General features: G+C 42.3%; 1 protein-coding gene across 1 annotated transcript; it reads left to right on the forward strand.

Moving 5' to 3' along the window:
- Nucleotides 1-74: 74 nt before the first annotated feature.
- lyrm1 (LYR motif containing 1) lies at nucleotides 75-3,210 on the forward strand. The gene is made up of 5 exons (XM_080747121.1): nucleotides 75-134; nucleotides 621-792; nucleotides 1,553-1,613; nucleotides 2,633-2,664; nucleotides 2,761-3,210. The coding sequence occupies exons 2-5, from the start codon at nucleotides 640-642 to the stop codon at nucleotides 2,872-2,874; spliced, it is 360 nt and encodes a 119-aa protein (XP_080603247.1). The 5' UTR covers nucleotides 75-134; nucleotides 621-639; the 3' UTR covers nucleotides 2,875-3,210.
- The last annotated feature ends 13,063 nt before the right edge of the window (nucleotides 3,211-16,273 follow it).

Below are 16,273 nucleotides of genomic sequence, written 5' to 3' on the forward strand. Positions count from 1 at the left end.
TCGTTTCAAACTGTGTTTGACGTGTCGTCATCACTAGGCGACCAATGTCATCATCTTCATTGCTGGCCAACCAACCAACCAGTGCAGTCTAGTCTATGGTCAAGTCCAGTCAACCAGCTATTTCTCCTACACAGGTACTCTTGCAGGTCAAGTTTTATTATTTATAAACATACAACTTTTATAACAACGTACATGTAATCATGTCAGTGTTCTAGGTATTTATGTTTTTATTCATTAAACAGCAGATGTCTACATCGTGTCTTGTGTGCGTAGCTAGCACAACAATAAAGGTTAGGTTAACTAACAGGTTGGGTCTCACTCTCTGACGCAACAACATTGCCCAGTTAATCCCAAACGTTTCATTTGTGCATCTATAAAGATAAGTAAATTGTTGGTGGTTTTCTAAACATATTTGTCATTTGTAGACCTAACACATGGATGTAAAAATAATAATGCTTGGTGTGCGATTCAAGATAGATTTCAATCTGGTGGTTGCTGTTGTTGTTGTGGGTTTCTAGTGACATCTAGTGTTCAATAATCGAATTACCTTAAGTATTTCATACACGAGAAGGAAACTATGGTACATGAAAGTAACATTTATTTGTATGTGATGCTTGCAGATTGTTCATTTCAGTCCAAATGACAGCTTCCACCAGGAAGAAGGTGTTATCTCTTTATATGAGGGTGTTTCGGTTGGCTCGGACCTGGCAGGCCGCTGTCCCCCAAGAAACCGACACAGAGAGAAAGTACATTGTGCAAGAGGGTCGCACTCTGTTCAGACAGAATCAACAGGTAGGGGAAGTGGTCTGCTCACAGAAATGGAAGCATGCAGTTTGTCCTAGCCGCAAATTGCAACACTAGATTTTTTTTTTATAATTGGATGAATCTAGGGTTGCAATACCTCCCATAGGCAGCCAATGTATCAAAACGTTTTTTTGCAATCTGATTGTATTAAACGACGTCAAACTCACCAATATTGTGGCTCTATGGAAAGCTTGGAATTTACGCTTTCTATCTGCAAAGTGTTTGTCTCAGAAAAATAGACATGTTATGAGACAGTTTCTATCAAGAAATTTGGTTCAGGTGATTATTTTTTCTAAGTCCTGGAGTTTGGAAGCGCTCGTGGAAAATCGCTCAACGGTCCTGTGACCAGCTGGTTCTAAATGTGATATAATGCACGAGGCAGCGGGACATGGCGTTATAGAAGACGAGTGCTTTCGAAGTTCAACACTTAGAAAATAATCCATGTCTGCTCGGATTTCTAGACAGAAAATAAATCATAACATGTTACGGTGGATGTTTTCTGAAACAAACACTTTGCAGATAGAAAGAGTAAATTTCAAGCTTTCAATAGAGCCACAATATTGGTGAGTTTGACGTCGTTTAATACAATCAGATAGAAAAAAACTGTTTTGATGCATTGCCTGCCTATGGGAGGTATTGCAACCCTAGATTCATCCGATTATAAAAAAAATCTAGTGTTGCAATTTGCGGCTCAGTTTGTCCCCTCATATTGTTTGCCTGCCTAATCTTCCCTGTCATTTCTCTAAAGCTGACAGATCCTGAATCAATACGGAGGTCCATTGAAGAATGTGAAGCCAGAATAGAAATTGGTAAGAGTGGAAGGATTCACAGGAGGATTGCAAGCAGATTTGTTATCGTGGATCTTTAGAGGCTTCATCCAGTATTTACAATGAAAGCACAAGAGCTCAAGCATGAAATTCACTAAAGTGGTTGATTCACAGGGGTAAAGTTCTCAGTCCTGGGGACTGATTTCATTCTTGAGGATTCCATAGGGGCTATTTCTGAACTAATAAGGGGGAGATGTATAGCGATGGCCGTGGCGTGAATGACGCGTGATTATGGATCCAACTGGGAAAGATGGATGGAAACGGCAAAGAGCGCTCGTTTTCAGTTATTGTCCACGACATTGCAAGCGGCGCGAAGGCCAGCGGAGCGCCGCGCGAGTTACGAAGCCGTGGTGAATGCAATCGTTATATTTACGGCCTGGGCAAGCGCACGATAAACGCCATGATAATTGGGTTTTGGTGCACCTCGCGCGGTCCAAGTGACTACAACGGAGCGCTCCCTACGTCCGGTTCAGCCAATCACAAGCTTCAAAAATGAGTCCGGGGCGTGGTTATCCATCTTTCCCAGTTGGACCCATAATCACGCGTGAATGACAAAGTCATCAAAAAGCTAGTCAAGTGGTCTCCAAACTAAAAAGCAGTTATACTTTCAGGATATTAGTATTTGGAATTGGCTAGACTAGCTTATCGATACAAAACAACAGAACTTCAGAAGATACTTCTATAAAATGAAGCATGGATTGGCGCACACACATTCGGTGAAGGCATTTCAGAACTTCAGGGAAACTCCCCAAATATCACATTTTGGGACGTGGTCTGAAAATACATTTCATTGGATTCCCTTTTTTTTCTTTTCTTTTTTTAAGATTCAAGATTCATATTTGGGTTTAAGTAATCAAAATCTTGATCTTAATAGTTATTCCAATTAGGTAGAGACTTTTAAAATGTTTATCTTTTGATGTTTGTGTAATAATAATATAATATAATATTATTTTTATGTCATCACCTTGAATTAACAAAGCCACAAATATGTTTTTCCACAGGTCTACATTACAGGAACCCATATCCAAGGGCTGTAAGTGTTGACTAAATAACGGATTACATTTCTTTCTGTAGCCTACTAGTTGTGTGATAGAGAAGTTTAATTGTGTTGTGTTTAATGTCATCGCAGACCTACCTACCACCAATGGGACTGGCGACGCAGAAAGGCAGGAAGATGCGAACACAACAGCGGCTGCGGAAGCAGGCCAAGCCGGTTTACTTAGAATCACATGATGAGACCTGATGCTGGGTCTAGTCTATCCGTGCCAATAGTTCATGTTACCAAGGACAGGGGATTGGAGTGTAGCCTACACAGTAACATCTTTGGTGTTAATCTATCCACTTGTAACTGAGTGAAATGATCACCTGGGATTTTACTGTGTTGTACTTGTCAGTCACTAACTTGGTCTCAAAGATTCACCACTATGCCAAAGTTGCAAGGATAACTATTGATCAACTATTGATCAATTTGCAATGAAAACTGCAAAAATACAGATTAGGTCACATACTTGATCTATGCTAGCTAGTAATGTAAAGGAATGCTATCGGTGTTGTCTGTCTTTTAACGCACATTGCCATCAAGTTGTTTTATATTTGTTGAATTTATTTATTCCTTGTAATAAATTGTTATTTTATTATATTGTTGATTAAAGTGCATCCAAGGTAAACCCAAAAGGTTTTACATTTTTATGCCACCAAGGACCATTTAACACTTATTTTAACCAAAGAATTGGTGATTGTGATTCCTTCATCTAAACCAGTCCACTTGAAGCCTAGAGAGTGTGTCTGATTTTATTTAAAAATGAGGTTGACATGGAACGTTATGAGTTTGTAACTTTTCTGCTGTCAGTGTTCAATGGTGATTTGTGGGTAAGGTGGCTTTGGAGATTGGGGACGACCCCTCAATATAAGTATGAATTAGGAAATGAGCCTACTGACGCTTCCCTTTCATTTTCCCTTTTTAGTTCTTTTAAACATAACCTAGGCACTGGTAATGAATGTATCTCTTCCGTTATTTGCGTTTATGATCCTTTAGATATTTGCAAATTTCTAAAGTTGGGCTCCCATCGACTTTCTATACGGGAGGAAAACAACCAGAAAAACTTTTTTTTTTTCTGGTAGGATGTGAGGGGTCTAACTAGGGGTTTGTCATGATGCTGAATCCATTGCAAGCATTTGTTTTGCACAAAAAACATTGCTTGGGCTACAAATGGCCCCAGAAAACGATGGTTTAATGATGAAAAGTGATGAGTCATCACTTTTCATCAGTTTCATCAGTTTTGTGGGCGTTTTCTGGGGCCATTTGTAGCCCAAGGAATGTTTTTTGTGCAAAACAAATGCTTGCAATGGATTCAGCATCATGACAAACCCCTAGTTAAACATCCTACTTAAATACCCAGAAAAAAACTGTTTTTCTGGGTATTTTCCACCTGTATAGAAAGTCGATGGGAGCCCAACTTGATTTGGCCGCTGTGGCAACCCCGAAGGTCGCCAACTCGGGCGCCCTAGCTAAATCATTAGAGCAAGCCCTGGGCTACATCTGTGCAAAATTTGGCACTTTTAGACTTGAGTAGCAAAAATACCTAAGGCCTCCGACTAGGATACGTGTGCCACTACTCAGCCATCAAACTAAGTCCATTCACTGCAGCTACTCTCATACATAGAAATGCAAATATAGGTATTTTGTTTTCACCTTTACTCACCTGGCAAGCCAGGCAAGGTACTGTATAAATATGGCCAACAGGGTAGCTTTGCCACTCATATTGTACTACTACAAGATAAGCAACCACCAGCAAAGAAGAAATGCATCCAGAAGACGCTTAGTTAAAATGGATATTTATAGGCTATATATGTACAGTGCTGTACTGTACATCAGAATAACAAGACCGAAACTGCCCTAGGTCACAGTAATGAAATCTAGTGAAATTCAGTCTTGTTCTTCCCTAACAACTTTGAACAAAAGTAGTTGAGCGGAAAGTACGATTACATAATTCCTGCATGCAGGAACACAAAACGTTTGTGTAGAAAATGAAACTACTACTACTACTGGCATAGTATTTTTACCAGTTTCTACCGTGACCGGCGTCTTGGATTTGTACAGAGGTGCATTGGGGCACCGCTGGTGTCGAAATAGACACAAGAGCAGGAGTGGGCAACTTTGATGTTGGAGAGGGCCAGTGCATGGGCCACTATATTTCCACACTCACTCCAGGGGGCCACATTGCATAGTGTTACTGTCGACAGAAACCTCTTATCTCCATATCTTTACGTAACTTATTTTGTAAATGAATGTCCCAATCCATAAAAAAACACTTGTCGACCGGCTAATGCATTTAGTTATACTTAGTACCAGTAAGATGCCCTAAAGGGAGACAAGCGAGGTCGTGCCATGTCTTGGCCATACCATATATGGAGACCCCTGGTACCCATACAGTATGGAGATCCATGTACTGTAAGGAGATATACTGTGAGACCCCAAACATGCACTTACACAGTTATTTGTTATGTGTGAAAGTCATATGACGTCTATGACATCTGACATCATACATTCAATCCCTTTTATGCCCATACATGGAGATCCCTGTCTTTAGAACCAGCCAAACAGATATGGGCTGTCTTGGCCATAATATGGATTCTCTTAGTGTGGTATGTGGCCTCCATATATGGGCATACCCATATGAAGTACTGTTAAATATGGGCTTAATATTGATGACATCAGGGATTTCCATATACTGTATATGGGCATAAAAGAGATTCTGTGTGGTTCCCCTGACATCACAGTGATGTCAGAGCGGCAAACCCATTGTGAGGATAGAAGGTGCTAGTGGGACCCCAAAAAAAGGTTTTAAAATAGGAAAAGTGAAATTTCATGGTGTATCACCTTTAACCTACTAATATAGACTGAATGAATTAAAGCAGTTTATATTGGCAGTTTGGAATTTGAACAGCTGAAATCAATAATATATCAGAGGTTCCACCTGCGGGCCGCATTAAGTGAAGGTGGGGGCCGCATGTGGCCCCCAGGCCACAGCCACCACCACTGTCAGTGGCAAGTGATGCCACTGTGTAGCCCTCTCGTCCACTGTGTAGCCCTCTCAAAGAGACGAGAGGGCCCCTTGTGTGTTGTGTGTCTGTAGAATGGGTGCTGGATGCGGCAAACCAAATGTGCTAGTGAAGAATGATAGAGAGGAATGGTGACTGCTCTGACTATATAAATCCTCCAAGCATTGGGCCCATGTGCTCCAGATTATGGCCCTCCCGGCTCTGCATACCTACCAGGTAACAGCAGGCATGTGCACACAACACATAGACATCAAAGGGGGCTTGAGCCCCTGCCCTTTCAGCCATCTGTAAAAAGTGCCCTCTCCCGACCATGAATGCAGTTTTTTCTATGGTGAAAGAATTGCAAACGCCATCTCTCCATGCCATACCTGAAGGCAGCATTCAAGAGAATTGTCCAAACTCTCCTGAACTTGAATGCAGCTCCCCAATGGGTTTGAGGCAGGGGTAGGACTTGGCCTCCCAGAGCACATATGGGCCACGTTGTCCACCAGCATACCGTTGAAGACATTCTCATGTTTGGATGACATCCAGGGACGTGCTGGCCATTGGGAAAAGCGGGACAACTCCCGAACGGCCAGTTCATTCTCGGCCGGTCCAGGCCGGGCCATTAGGAAAAAATTTAACTGTTTGCACAAAAGTAAAAATTTAACTGTTTGCACAAAAGTAGTGAAAACAGCAGATCTACAAGCACCGCAAGGCGTTGTGTGCTTGTAGATCGGCTGTTTTCACTAGTTTAAATCATTTTTTAAATGATAAATACAAAACAAAACCGTTTTGGACATACAAGGTTTCCACCCAACAACACCGAAATATAGGGCTAATTCATGAAATTGGCCCACTGGCTTGTCACTTGTCATGATCTGAAATGGCAAATATTTGAGTAGCAGCAGTGCTATATATAGAGAGAGATCTCTCTATAGCCTATAGCGCGCAATGAGGGCCTCTCCAACTCTTTTTCCCGGGCTGAATCAGGGGCCCAGCACGTCCCTGATGACATCACCACCCTACCATTCACTTCAAAGCCTTGCACATGTTCATCAGGCTGACACGTACAACCTGAGTGAACCTGAAAGCAAGGGGAGACAAAAACGCCATTGATTATTCATCATGAGGTATTCATGACTCCATAGTACACAGAGAGATCTGTGTACATGAGTTATTAATAATTCTGGCTTAATAGGCGTAAGTGGTCCCTTGAGCCTATGTGCCCTGAAGATGTTATTTCACGTAAACCGTCTACCTCAGGGGTCTTCAACGTTTTCAGGCCAAGGACCCCTTAGTTGAGAGAGAAATGAAGCAGGGACCCCCACAACTTTTTCATAGATTCCGTAGGCCTATAGTTTCATTGTTTGACAGCACAATCATCATTGTATTTTGGCGCTGCCAGGCGTTGCAAGCTTGTAGATCGGCTATTTTTGAGAGATTTGTAGAGGGAAAGGAAGAGCAGATTATAGTATTTGACGGTTCAAGTGGTTAAATGTCTGAAAATAACACATTACTCCAACAGGATTGACAGTGCCGTCAAACAAGTCTAAGCTGTCTAAGAAATCTATGAACATTTTTAATCTGCAACACAATTTTTTACAATATGTAGTGGGGGTCCCTGCTTCATCTTTCTCTCAGCTAAGGGGTCCCTGGCCTGAAAACATTGAAGAACCCTATTTTAGACCCTGAAAGGAACATAACATGCATGGTGACAAAAGGACAATGAAGTAGCCTATACTGTTGAGTGTCCACCTCTGATCTAATAATAAATTAGAGCCGGGGTCTTCAACAGGGGGTCCGGGACCCCTAGGGGGTCCTCAGAGTTACTACAGGGGGTCCTCCAAATCTTTGTGTGATTTTTTCTCCTTTTTTGTCCTAGTGTCCAAATCCTGAGAACTTTAGCCAAAAATAGCAGATCTACGAGCTCACGCCTCGGCAAAAAGGTTTGGCGTAAAAGGGAAAAAGAGCAGACTAAGTACAGAGTGAAAGGTCAAGTTTATTACGTTTTGACGGTTCAAGTGGTTAAATAACTGAAAACACAAATTGACATGAATCCAAAATACGCCGATGATCAAAACAGACAGTAGGTGGCCACAGTCCTATGGGAAAGGTTACCAACACAGGCAGCAAGGAATGAGGGCTATTGAGTTGGTGGGTGAATAAATGAAGAGCTAAGAAGGCCTCCACTTAGGAAACGCAGTGTCCATACTGTGTGACAATGTATCACACAGTGTGTGACGTTGGGATAATAAGATCAAAGGCTGGCACCATCAAAACCGCTGTTTAGAAACAGCATCACAACATCATATAATTTTATCACTTGCAATTTCTCATGTTAATCCTGTTTCCTTTATGAGTTACCCAAGATGAAATTGGTATACTGACCTGAAGATGTTTCTGTTTACTAAACAGAGGGACAGGGACAAACACTCTGACCATCACTATCAGAATATTGAGCTAGTTAACGCTTATTAATTTAAAGAAATCTGATTTAAAAGAGACCATGGGAGAAGAGACAGACAAGAAAACTAGGGTTTTAAATTACTTATACATATATTTAGTTGATGGGATCCCTTAGGACCAGGTAGTTTATATTTATTCTCTTACCTCTACACACCAAATCCCTTCGCCAAAACATTTTCACTGAACGTTAAGGGGGTATGTATGTTGATCAGTAAAGATGATAAAATAGCCAATTGGTAGTGACTCCACGAGAAGGATTTAATTTGAGACAAATTGAGAGAGCATCCATTTCCAGGAACATGCAAAAAACAGGCAAAAACATTGCTCTTTATTCAACGTTTTGGTCGTTAGACCTTCATAAGGACAAACAATGATGGTCCTTTTCTGATGTCATTATCAGAGATCCCCTCCTGAATGCATTAAGATATCAGAAAGTATTTGATTTATACTTATTTATTATACTTAGATTAATACCTTTTTTCCACCAAAGCACAAATACTCTTCAGCACTATTCAGTATCTTTGTGCTTATATCACAGTGACAGGGCTTAACAGTAACACAGTACCACTCGATAGAATGTGTTGATTTTCATAAAATATTTCTGATATCATTCATGTGTCACCTTGGGAAGTAGAGCCTCTTCTTCTCCAGGTATGTGCCTTTCTGGATGTCCTCCAGGAACACATTGGACTCATGTGGCCCTCCCAGCACGTTGGCCACCAGTACCAGTGTACCACTGTGATTCCCGCCTAGCACAGACTTGAAGCCTAGGAAAGTGAACTCTCGTGAACTGACCATGTTTTTTTTTTCTCCCCTTTACCGTTATGAATCCAGGAAAATGTAAATAAGTAACAGTAGCCAACAGTCTCTTTCTTCTTTTATAGTGTTGCTACCTGAAACTCATTCAGGTACACACACACACCTGAGCACAAGCATGCATTGCATGCATGGATTATTACAGTTGCCCACTGAGCAACTCTGCTGGAGCCACTGGGGGTTCAGTGCCTTGCTCAACAATGACACACTTGCTATTGACGAAGGAGAAAGCAGATCCTCATTTGTTTCAGGCCTGTAGATTTCCTATCACAGGTCTGCTTTTCTAACCAACAGCTAATTCATTCTCTCTCTAGCCCTCCAGCAGTGTCTCCCGTCATCTCAGTTCCCTGTACATCTGGCCAGCCAGCTCACCAGTACTTTCAGCAGCTGTCCACATCGGCAAACCTGCGGTCTTCCTTGAGCATCTGGACAACGATGTTCTCAGAGTAAAGCCATGTAGTGTGGCTGTGGCATGTCGGCATGAAGTCTAGCATGTCCTGCACGGTCAGCAGCTTGTCTTCCCGCCGCTGTGAGGGAGAGAGAACAGGTGTCACAGTCAAAGCATAGAGGAATTAAATTAAAGAGTTACTTGGGTTGGGTAATATAGACCTAATCGATATTGCAATATTTTATTTATTACTCCAAGGCTGTAGTATCGCAATACTTTTGTTGGGGGGGGGGAGATGTCCCCATAGCCTGGCGTTGCTCATACTAATTCCTCACTGCGTGTTGGATATTAGTCTGGACTCGGGGGCAGAATTTTCATTTCCAAGGGGTGGTTTAAAAAAATGTTAAGTTGACTTGCTCTTAATTGCTCCCTCTGAACTTCAAAGGGCTTGTGAGCTGCTGTAATTGATTGAGCCATACAATTTCAATTCAAAGGAGCTTTATTGGCATGAGAAAACATACGTTTACATTGCCAAAGCAAGTATCACAAATACATACAAGTGTCAATAGCTCGTTAGTCACTGAAAGCATCAAAGACTACAATCTGTTTGATGTCTGTAATAAGAGTGGAGGGGGGAATGTGTTTGAATACACACAGACTCGCCTGATTGGCTGAATGGTTTTGAACCAGGCCACCACCCACCAGTGAGGGTTGGGACTCGTTAGGATTTTAACGATTCCGAGTCCTTAGCGATTCCCTCTTAACGATTCCGGTTCCTAACGGTTCTCTTAACGGTTCCAATATATATATTTTTTCATATTTTCTGACATCCATTATACAATTACATAATAAACACAACTTAAACCATGGGGGGGGGGGGGGGTTGTCGGGAGCAAAAGTTTATCGGTTACATAAGTGATAACCGTTAAGGAAATGTGTTTAAAAATGCGCGATTTTACCCAATTTTAAAAGGGAAAACACACCAGTTTTTCCTCATAATAAAGCTCCCTATTTTCATTACATTAAAAACAACAATACAACGAGGAAGAAGAATAGGCTATGATACAAATGTTTTCTATATTAAAGAAAGTGTTTTTTTGCAGACATCATGTCTATAATGTAACACATCACAACAACAGCAGCAGCGCGATCACGAGCCCTATATAACAGATTAACTCCCAAGTCCCAGTGTACTGTACAGTGTACACGCAAATGTAATAGTAGATTTTATAGTAAATAATTGCACTGCAGTGCGTCTGATTTAACGTTCCACTCATACAACTCAGACAACTATGCGCGACTACTTTTGAGCTTGCAGATCCGATATAAACTTGTCTTCATCAACACCAAGACGACGTAACCCTAGCAAGTTGGTTTTAAGCTCTTTTTTCCTCTTTAAAACGGGATCGACGCTGACGGGGTCCGTTTTGTAAAATCCAATTTTCGCATTTTGTTCCCTGTTGAAGAACACGCTTCTGTGACTGTGTCTGTCAGCGTGCGTGTGGAACTTATGGATGTTACACTGACATTGGTTTGGCAAAGAAATGTGTGACTGCATCGCATAGTTGCATTGGTAATGTTACTCAGACATTGGTGTCACACATTTCGGTTCCAAAGGAATGTCGGTGTAACATCCATGCATGCGGTGTGACAGCGCGCTGTCTTTTCTTTTCTTCATCGGCGACCATTCTGATGGCTTCATGCTTGATCTTGTTGTTGTTGTTGGCTTGTTAATATTAACACATGTGTGAGAAGGAGGTGACGCTATCACGCTGGAGTGGAGCGAGACACACGGCCCCCCCAAAGGACAAACGGCTGCGGCCGACTCGCGCTGCTCAGTGACGCGGACATTCCCAGCATTTCTTCTGTAGAGGTGGCCTGACGTCACCACAGCTGCTTGCAATGGAATGCACACAGCTAATGCGCGCTGATGAGACCCGTTAAGAGAATCGGACCGGCAAAAATGATTGACCCGGTTCTGGACCCGCTATCATGGAACCGGTTCCTAAAAAGAACCGGTTTCGGGTCCCAACCCTACCCACCACGTGCCCCAAGCCTACAGCCCTGATTGGCTCGCCCTTTCTGAGGGCTGGTGGAAAAAGATTATTAAATGTGAAGGGCCAGACCACAACACCACCACTACCGCCAGGGGGTGGTGTTGTGCAGTCTGGTTTATTAACCAGGCTAATGTTCCCATGCATAGAAACTAATGGTAGAAATCCGGTCCTGACACTCTGCTCCTCTGGGCTAAAGTGCCTCCCACAAATGGAACCAAATGGACCCTGACGTACGCTGTCAAAGTAAATATAGTGTACAATGTGATTAAGGCACTACTTAATTAAATAAGTGCTAAGCCTGCTCCTAAATATGCAAATTAGTGATAACCATTGCAGAAAAATGTCTAGTACTCAAAGGGGTACACACAGCACACACCTTTTATTAATTGTGCCAACAGTGTGCAAGTAGGGTCATGAGTCTGCATGTGACACCAATTAGCCAATGAGGGAGCAGCGTTGGCAACAATTAGCACATGCAGACAGCACTGAGGAACCTACTTGTGCGCTCTGCTGGCACACAAGTTGACCATATTTGGCTATGAGTGCACAATACGTAAGTTGACACCTCGACATATAGGGCAGTCTAGTTTTTGGAGCAGTCCTACCGCTCCTACATCTGGCTTTGTCTGTTTGTATTTGTCTGTAGATTGAGAAGAGCACTGTTGTGCAGACTAGACACACACACACACACACACACACACACACACACACACACACACACACACACACACACACACACACACACACACACACACACACACACACACACACACACACAGGGTATAGCTGCTCAGATTCACCGCTCCACTTCGAACCAATGTTTGATTTCTTTCAATCCATATCCAGCATTCATGCATATCCCTTTACACAGTCCGAGTCACCGGCGGTCCATAGATGTGTCATGTCCTGCCTTGCATTCAGCCTCTGTGGGCTTGATGAAAGATGAACCTTGCATGGTCTGCGTCTTAATGACATATGGTCATTCAGGAGAGTTTGGTTGTCATCCACGGCAAGACACTCATGCCCTAAAAGAAGAAGCGTCAACGGCACACAATATGAGTCCCATATCAATACTTTGCACGTGCTGAAATCGACTTAAGCCTGCACCACGGTTTGAGAAATGTGAAACAGTTGATGGCGTAATAGTAGCTGCCCATGTCTCCTTACATTTTAATTATTTAAAGGTCAAGATTTGATATTATGGAATAAGTCCATGGTGTATAAAGGCTACAGTACAGTATATGCACATCGTGTGTGTGTGTGTGTGTGTGTGTGTGTGTGTGCGTGCGTGCAAGCGTGCGTGTGTGGTCATACTGTGTCTGTAGGAGGTGAAAGAGAAGCAGAGCTCAGCAACTGCTCAAAACTCACAGCCTTCCCTGGGTCAGGACTCATGGTTGGGTTGTGGGCCCATGTTTAGGTTGCGGGTATCTTTACTACAAAGTCTTTTCTTTGAACATTTTCAGAAATTAAAAAGAAATGTCTAAGCAGGTGCTGCTGTCACAAAGTCTGATGTGGTCCGACTGTCCACCCATGTGACATCCAGTGCCCTTTGTATCATTCTTGTGTAGACTCCATCCAAGGCCTTTTCTTGCTGCACTGCAAGCGTCCATGTCTCGTCCCCATACAGCAGGGGTTCCCAAATGTCTCAGGGCACCCCATAAATATTTATTGTTTTAATCCGAGGCACCCCTACATTATAATTTTCACTCCCAGCAGCTTATATTTATAGCATATCGTTGTTGTCGGGTGGAAACCTTGTATGTCCAATACCGTTCATTTTGTACTTATCATCTATAACATGTACTAAACTATGATGCGAGGCGTTGTGTGCTTGTAGATCTGCTGTTTTCACTAGTTTTGTGCGACAGTCTTGTCTGATGAAGCAGGGCTTTGCTTTACCAAAATATGTACACATTTCAAACTTGGAGATACAAGGTTTCTGCCCGACAGTGACGATATTTTAGTAATTATGTTGCGAGGAAAACGTTGAGATAATAGCCATTTTGGTTAGAACTGACTGTAAATAACTTTGTACTTCAAGTTTAAAATGATACTAAATATGTTTAAATCTCCAAATAATTCGCGGCACCCCTGGACAGCCATCACGGCACCCCAGGGTGCCCCGTCACCCACTTTGAAAACCCCTGCCATACAGCACTGATTCTACTGTAGACACAAACAGCCACACCCTGAGGTCATCTCCCTCATATTTCCACACTGCCCTCATCCCACACAAGGCACTCCAGGTCTTGTGTGGGACGAGGAGAGTGTGGACATGGAGCAAAAAGTGTCAAACACTTAGTGTGTCACATTAAACTTCTGACTTGCAGTAGACCAGTGTCTCTTCTTAGCTTACCTGTTGAGCCAGGCATCGTGCAAGTGAGACCTCATGTGGTTGAACAGGTGCTGCTGGCTCTGCCAGCCGCGGGCCTCCCTGTAGCCACCGGTCCACGGATCACCTTCCTTGGGAAGGGCCTGCGTATGCAGGAGATGGACAGACGTTGGCGCACCGACAGGTCCATTGGGACATACTGAAGGGTAAAGAGAAAGAAGTAGTCGCCAGCACTCAAGGAATATCCTTTTTACATGATTTTATTTACCTCAATGGACAGTGTACGGACGCGTTTCGGCCCTTCGGCCTTCCTCAGCGTTGCATTTGAGTGCTGGCGACTACTTCTTTCTCATTATGCTTCTTTGAGCCGTGCACCTAAAAGCCTTCATCTAACTTGGAGTGTTGCGGGCTGTCTGCTTTATTGCAGATATCTTTCTCTCACATACTAAAGGGTGAAAGAGGTGGTTGCCAAAATGTGGAGGATGAAAGTGAATTATTTCAGAGAGTATCAATGGTACAGTACAAGTGTGGTGCTCTACCAACAATGGGAATTTACTCTTGGCAAAGCTCGTGGGAGGCGACAAATGCAAGAAGCTCTGCTGTGGAGGCTGAGAGGCATACAAAAATATGAAAACTTTCTTAGCTGACTAATTTTGGAACTACAATCTTGTTTAAGTACAGTTTGTTTCTGGTGACATTTGTGTCACACTTTCAGACGTCATGTGCATCTGGTACAGGGCCAACAAGAGCTCACATTTAGTGCAGTGGGGCCAAGTATGACAATATACAGTAGACTCATACTGTAATTGCATTTAAGACTCAATACAGTCAGGGATGTTTGACATTTGGATAACAATAAAATGGTAGCAACACTTATGAAACTAATTTATTTAGTGTGTATTCTTTGCATTTTAATATATTCTATTTAAGATTGTATACCCTTAAATGGCAGTGCTTTTGTTCTGTATTAAACAATCAGAGAAGAGAAGAGAAGAGAAGAGAAGAGAAGAGAAGAGAAGAGAAGAGAAGAGAGTGATTATATGCACAGGTGTTGATGATCTATATCTGTTGTTGGACCTAGTGTACATATTCGCACCCGCTTCTGATGTTATCATGTTATACAATGGCCAGTTATCATGTATTATCAGCCCATAGGAATGGGGCCAGAAGGGCCATGCTCTGCAGACTGCTGACACAATTGCACCCTCTAGTGGTCAAAGAAAAGAAAAAAGAAGAAGAAAAGGGATGCAATTGCATCCTCTAGTGGTCAAAGAAAAGAAAAAAGAAGAAGAAAAGGGAATTGAGTAGGAATCGAACCCATAACCTTGTGTTCCCCAGCCACCCAACACTACAGCTCACTCCACAGGATCCATGATGGAAATTAGGATTTGCTTTAGATTTAGCCATAGTTTTACTGAGGTTAAGGTTAGGGTTAGGGTTAGGGTTAGGGGTTAGGGTTAGGGTTAGGGTTAGGGTTAGGGTTAGGGTTAGGGTTAGGGTTAGGTTTAGGGTTAGGGTTAGAGTTAGAGATAAAGATAAAAGATAAAAGCACAAAAAAAAAGTGTTTGGTCAGCCGCTTGGTAGCTCAGTGAGTAGAGCAGGGTGGCTACTAAAACCAAGACCCGGGTTAGCCTCCCACTGGGGAGATAGTAAAAGTGTAAATATTAGCACTCTGACTCCCACTGGGGAGATAGTAAAAGTGTAAATATTAGCACTCTGACTGACTCAGTAGGCAGAGCATGGCCCTCCTTTCCCATTGCAATGGGTTGATAAGAAGTGATAAGAGCCCAAGTAATGGGATGATAAAGGGAGAAGCCGCTGACATATTGCTGTGTGCTGCTATTCTTAAGGCCAGTCTATACTTTGACCGAAATGTTCGGTGAGTTGGACTTTCCGACGTGCACATTTCCAAACTCTCATTCGGTCTAATGCTTTTCAGAAGTCGCGAGGGACATCATTTTATAGTCGAAAAGGACCTTTTGACCGAAATCTTCGGTTTTCGGTCGAAGTATGGACAGCCCTTAAGTGCATCATTGCGTTGCCATTTCTTCTAACAAGGACAAGGATGTACAGGACAGATACAGTATATAGTGTACTGTATTTTACTCTACTCATATCAGGAATATTTTACATATCTGGCCTGTTTTATTTTCGTAAATGAATGTCCCAATCCATCATTCTACTGTCAAGCAAAAAGAAAACCCAAGCACACAAAAAAAGCACTTGTAGACTGGCTAATGCATTTAGTTATACTTACAATATGTTAACTTCATGAACTTTAGTAAAAATATTTTGTACATAAAAAATACATTACAATTTTAATACCAGTCATTAAAATACTAATATAGACTGAAGTAATTAATGCGGGTTATGTTTGTATTTTGGAATTGGAACAGCTGAAATATATAATATATCAGAATTCCAACCTGCAGCCAGCATTAAGTGAAGGTAGGGGCCTAGCTCATAGACCTGACTATATCATATTGAACTGAGTTTGTGAAAAATAAAGAAAACATAAATAAAATACAAGATTGAGCAA

The sequence above is a fragment of the Nannobrachium achirus genome (assembly GCF_963921795.1).
Source record: "Nannobrachium achirus genome assembly, chromosome: 18".
In the NCBI taxonomy this organism is placed as follows: Eukaryota; Metazoa; Chordata; class Actinopteri; order Myctophiformes; family Myctophidae; genus Nannobrachium; species Nannobrachium achirus.

Bases quoted from the DNA above. Each gene is read 5' to 3' on its own strand.
- lyrm1 (XM_080747121.1), top strand. From the start codon at position 640: ATGACAGCTTCCACCAGGAAGAAGGTGTTATCTCTTTATATGAGGGTG. The intron at 793-1,552 runs GTAGGGGAAGTG...ATTTCTCTAAAG, and splicing joins TGTTCAGACAGAATCAACAG to CTGACAGATCCTGAATCAAT. The intron at 2,665-2,760 runs GTAAGTGTTGAC...ATGTCATCGCAG, and splicing joins GGAACCCATATCCAAGGGCT to ACCTACCTACCACCAATGGG.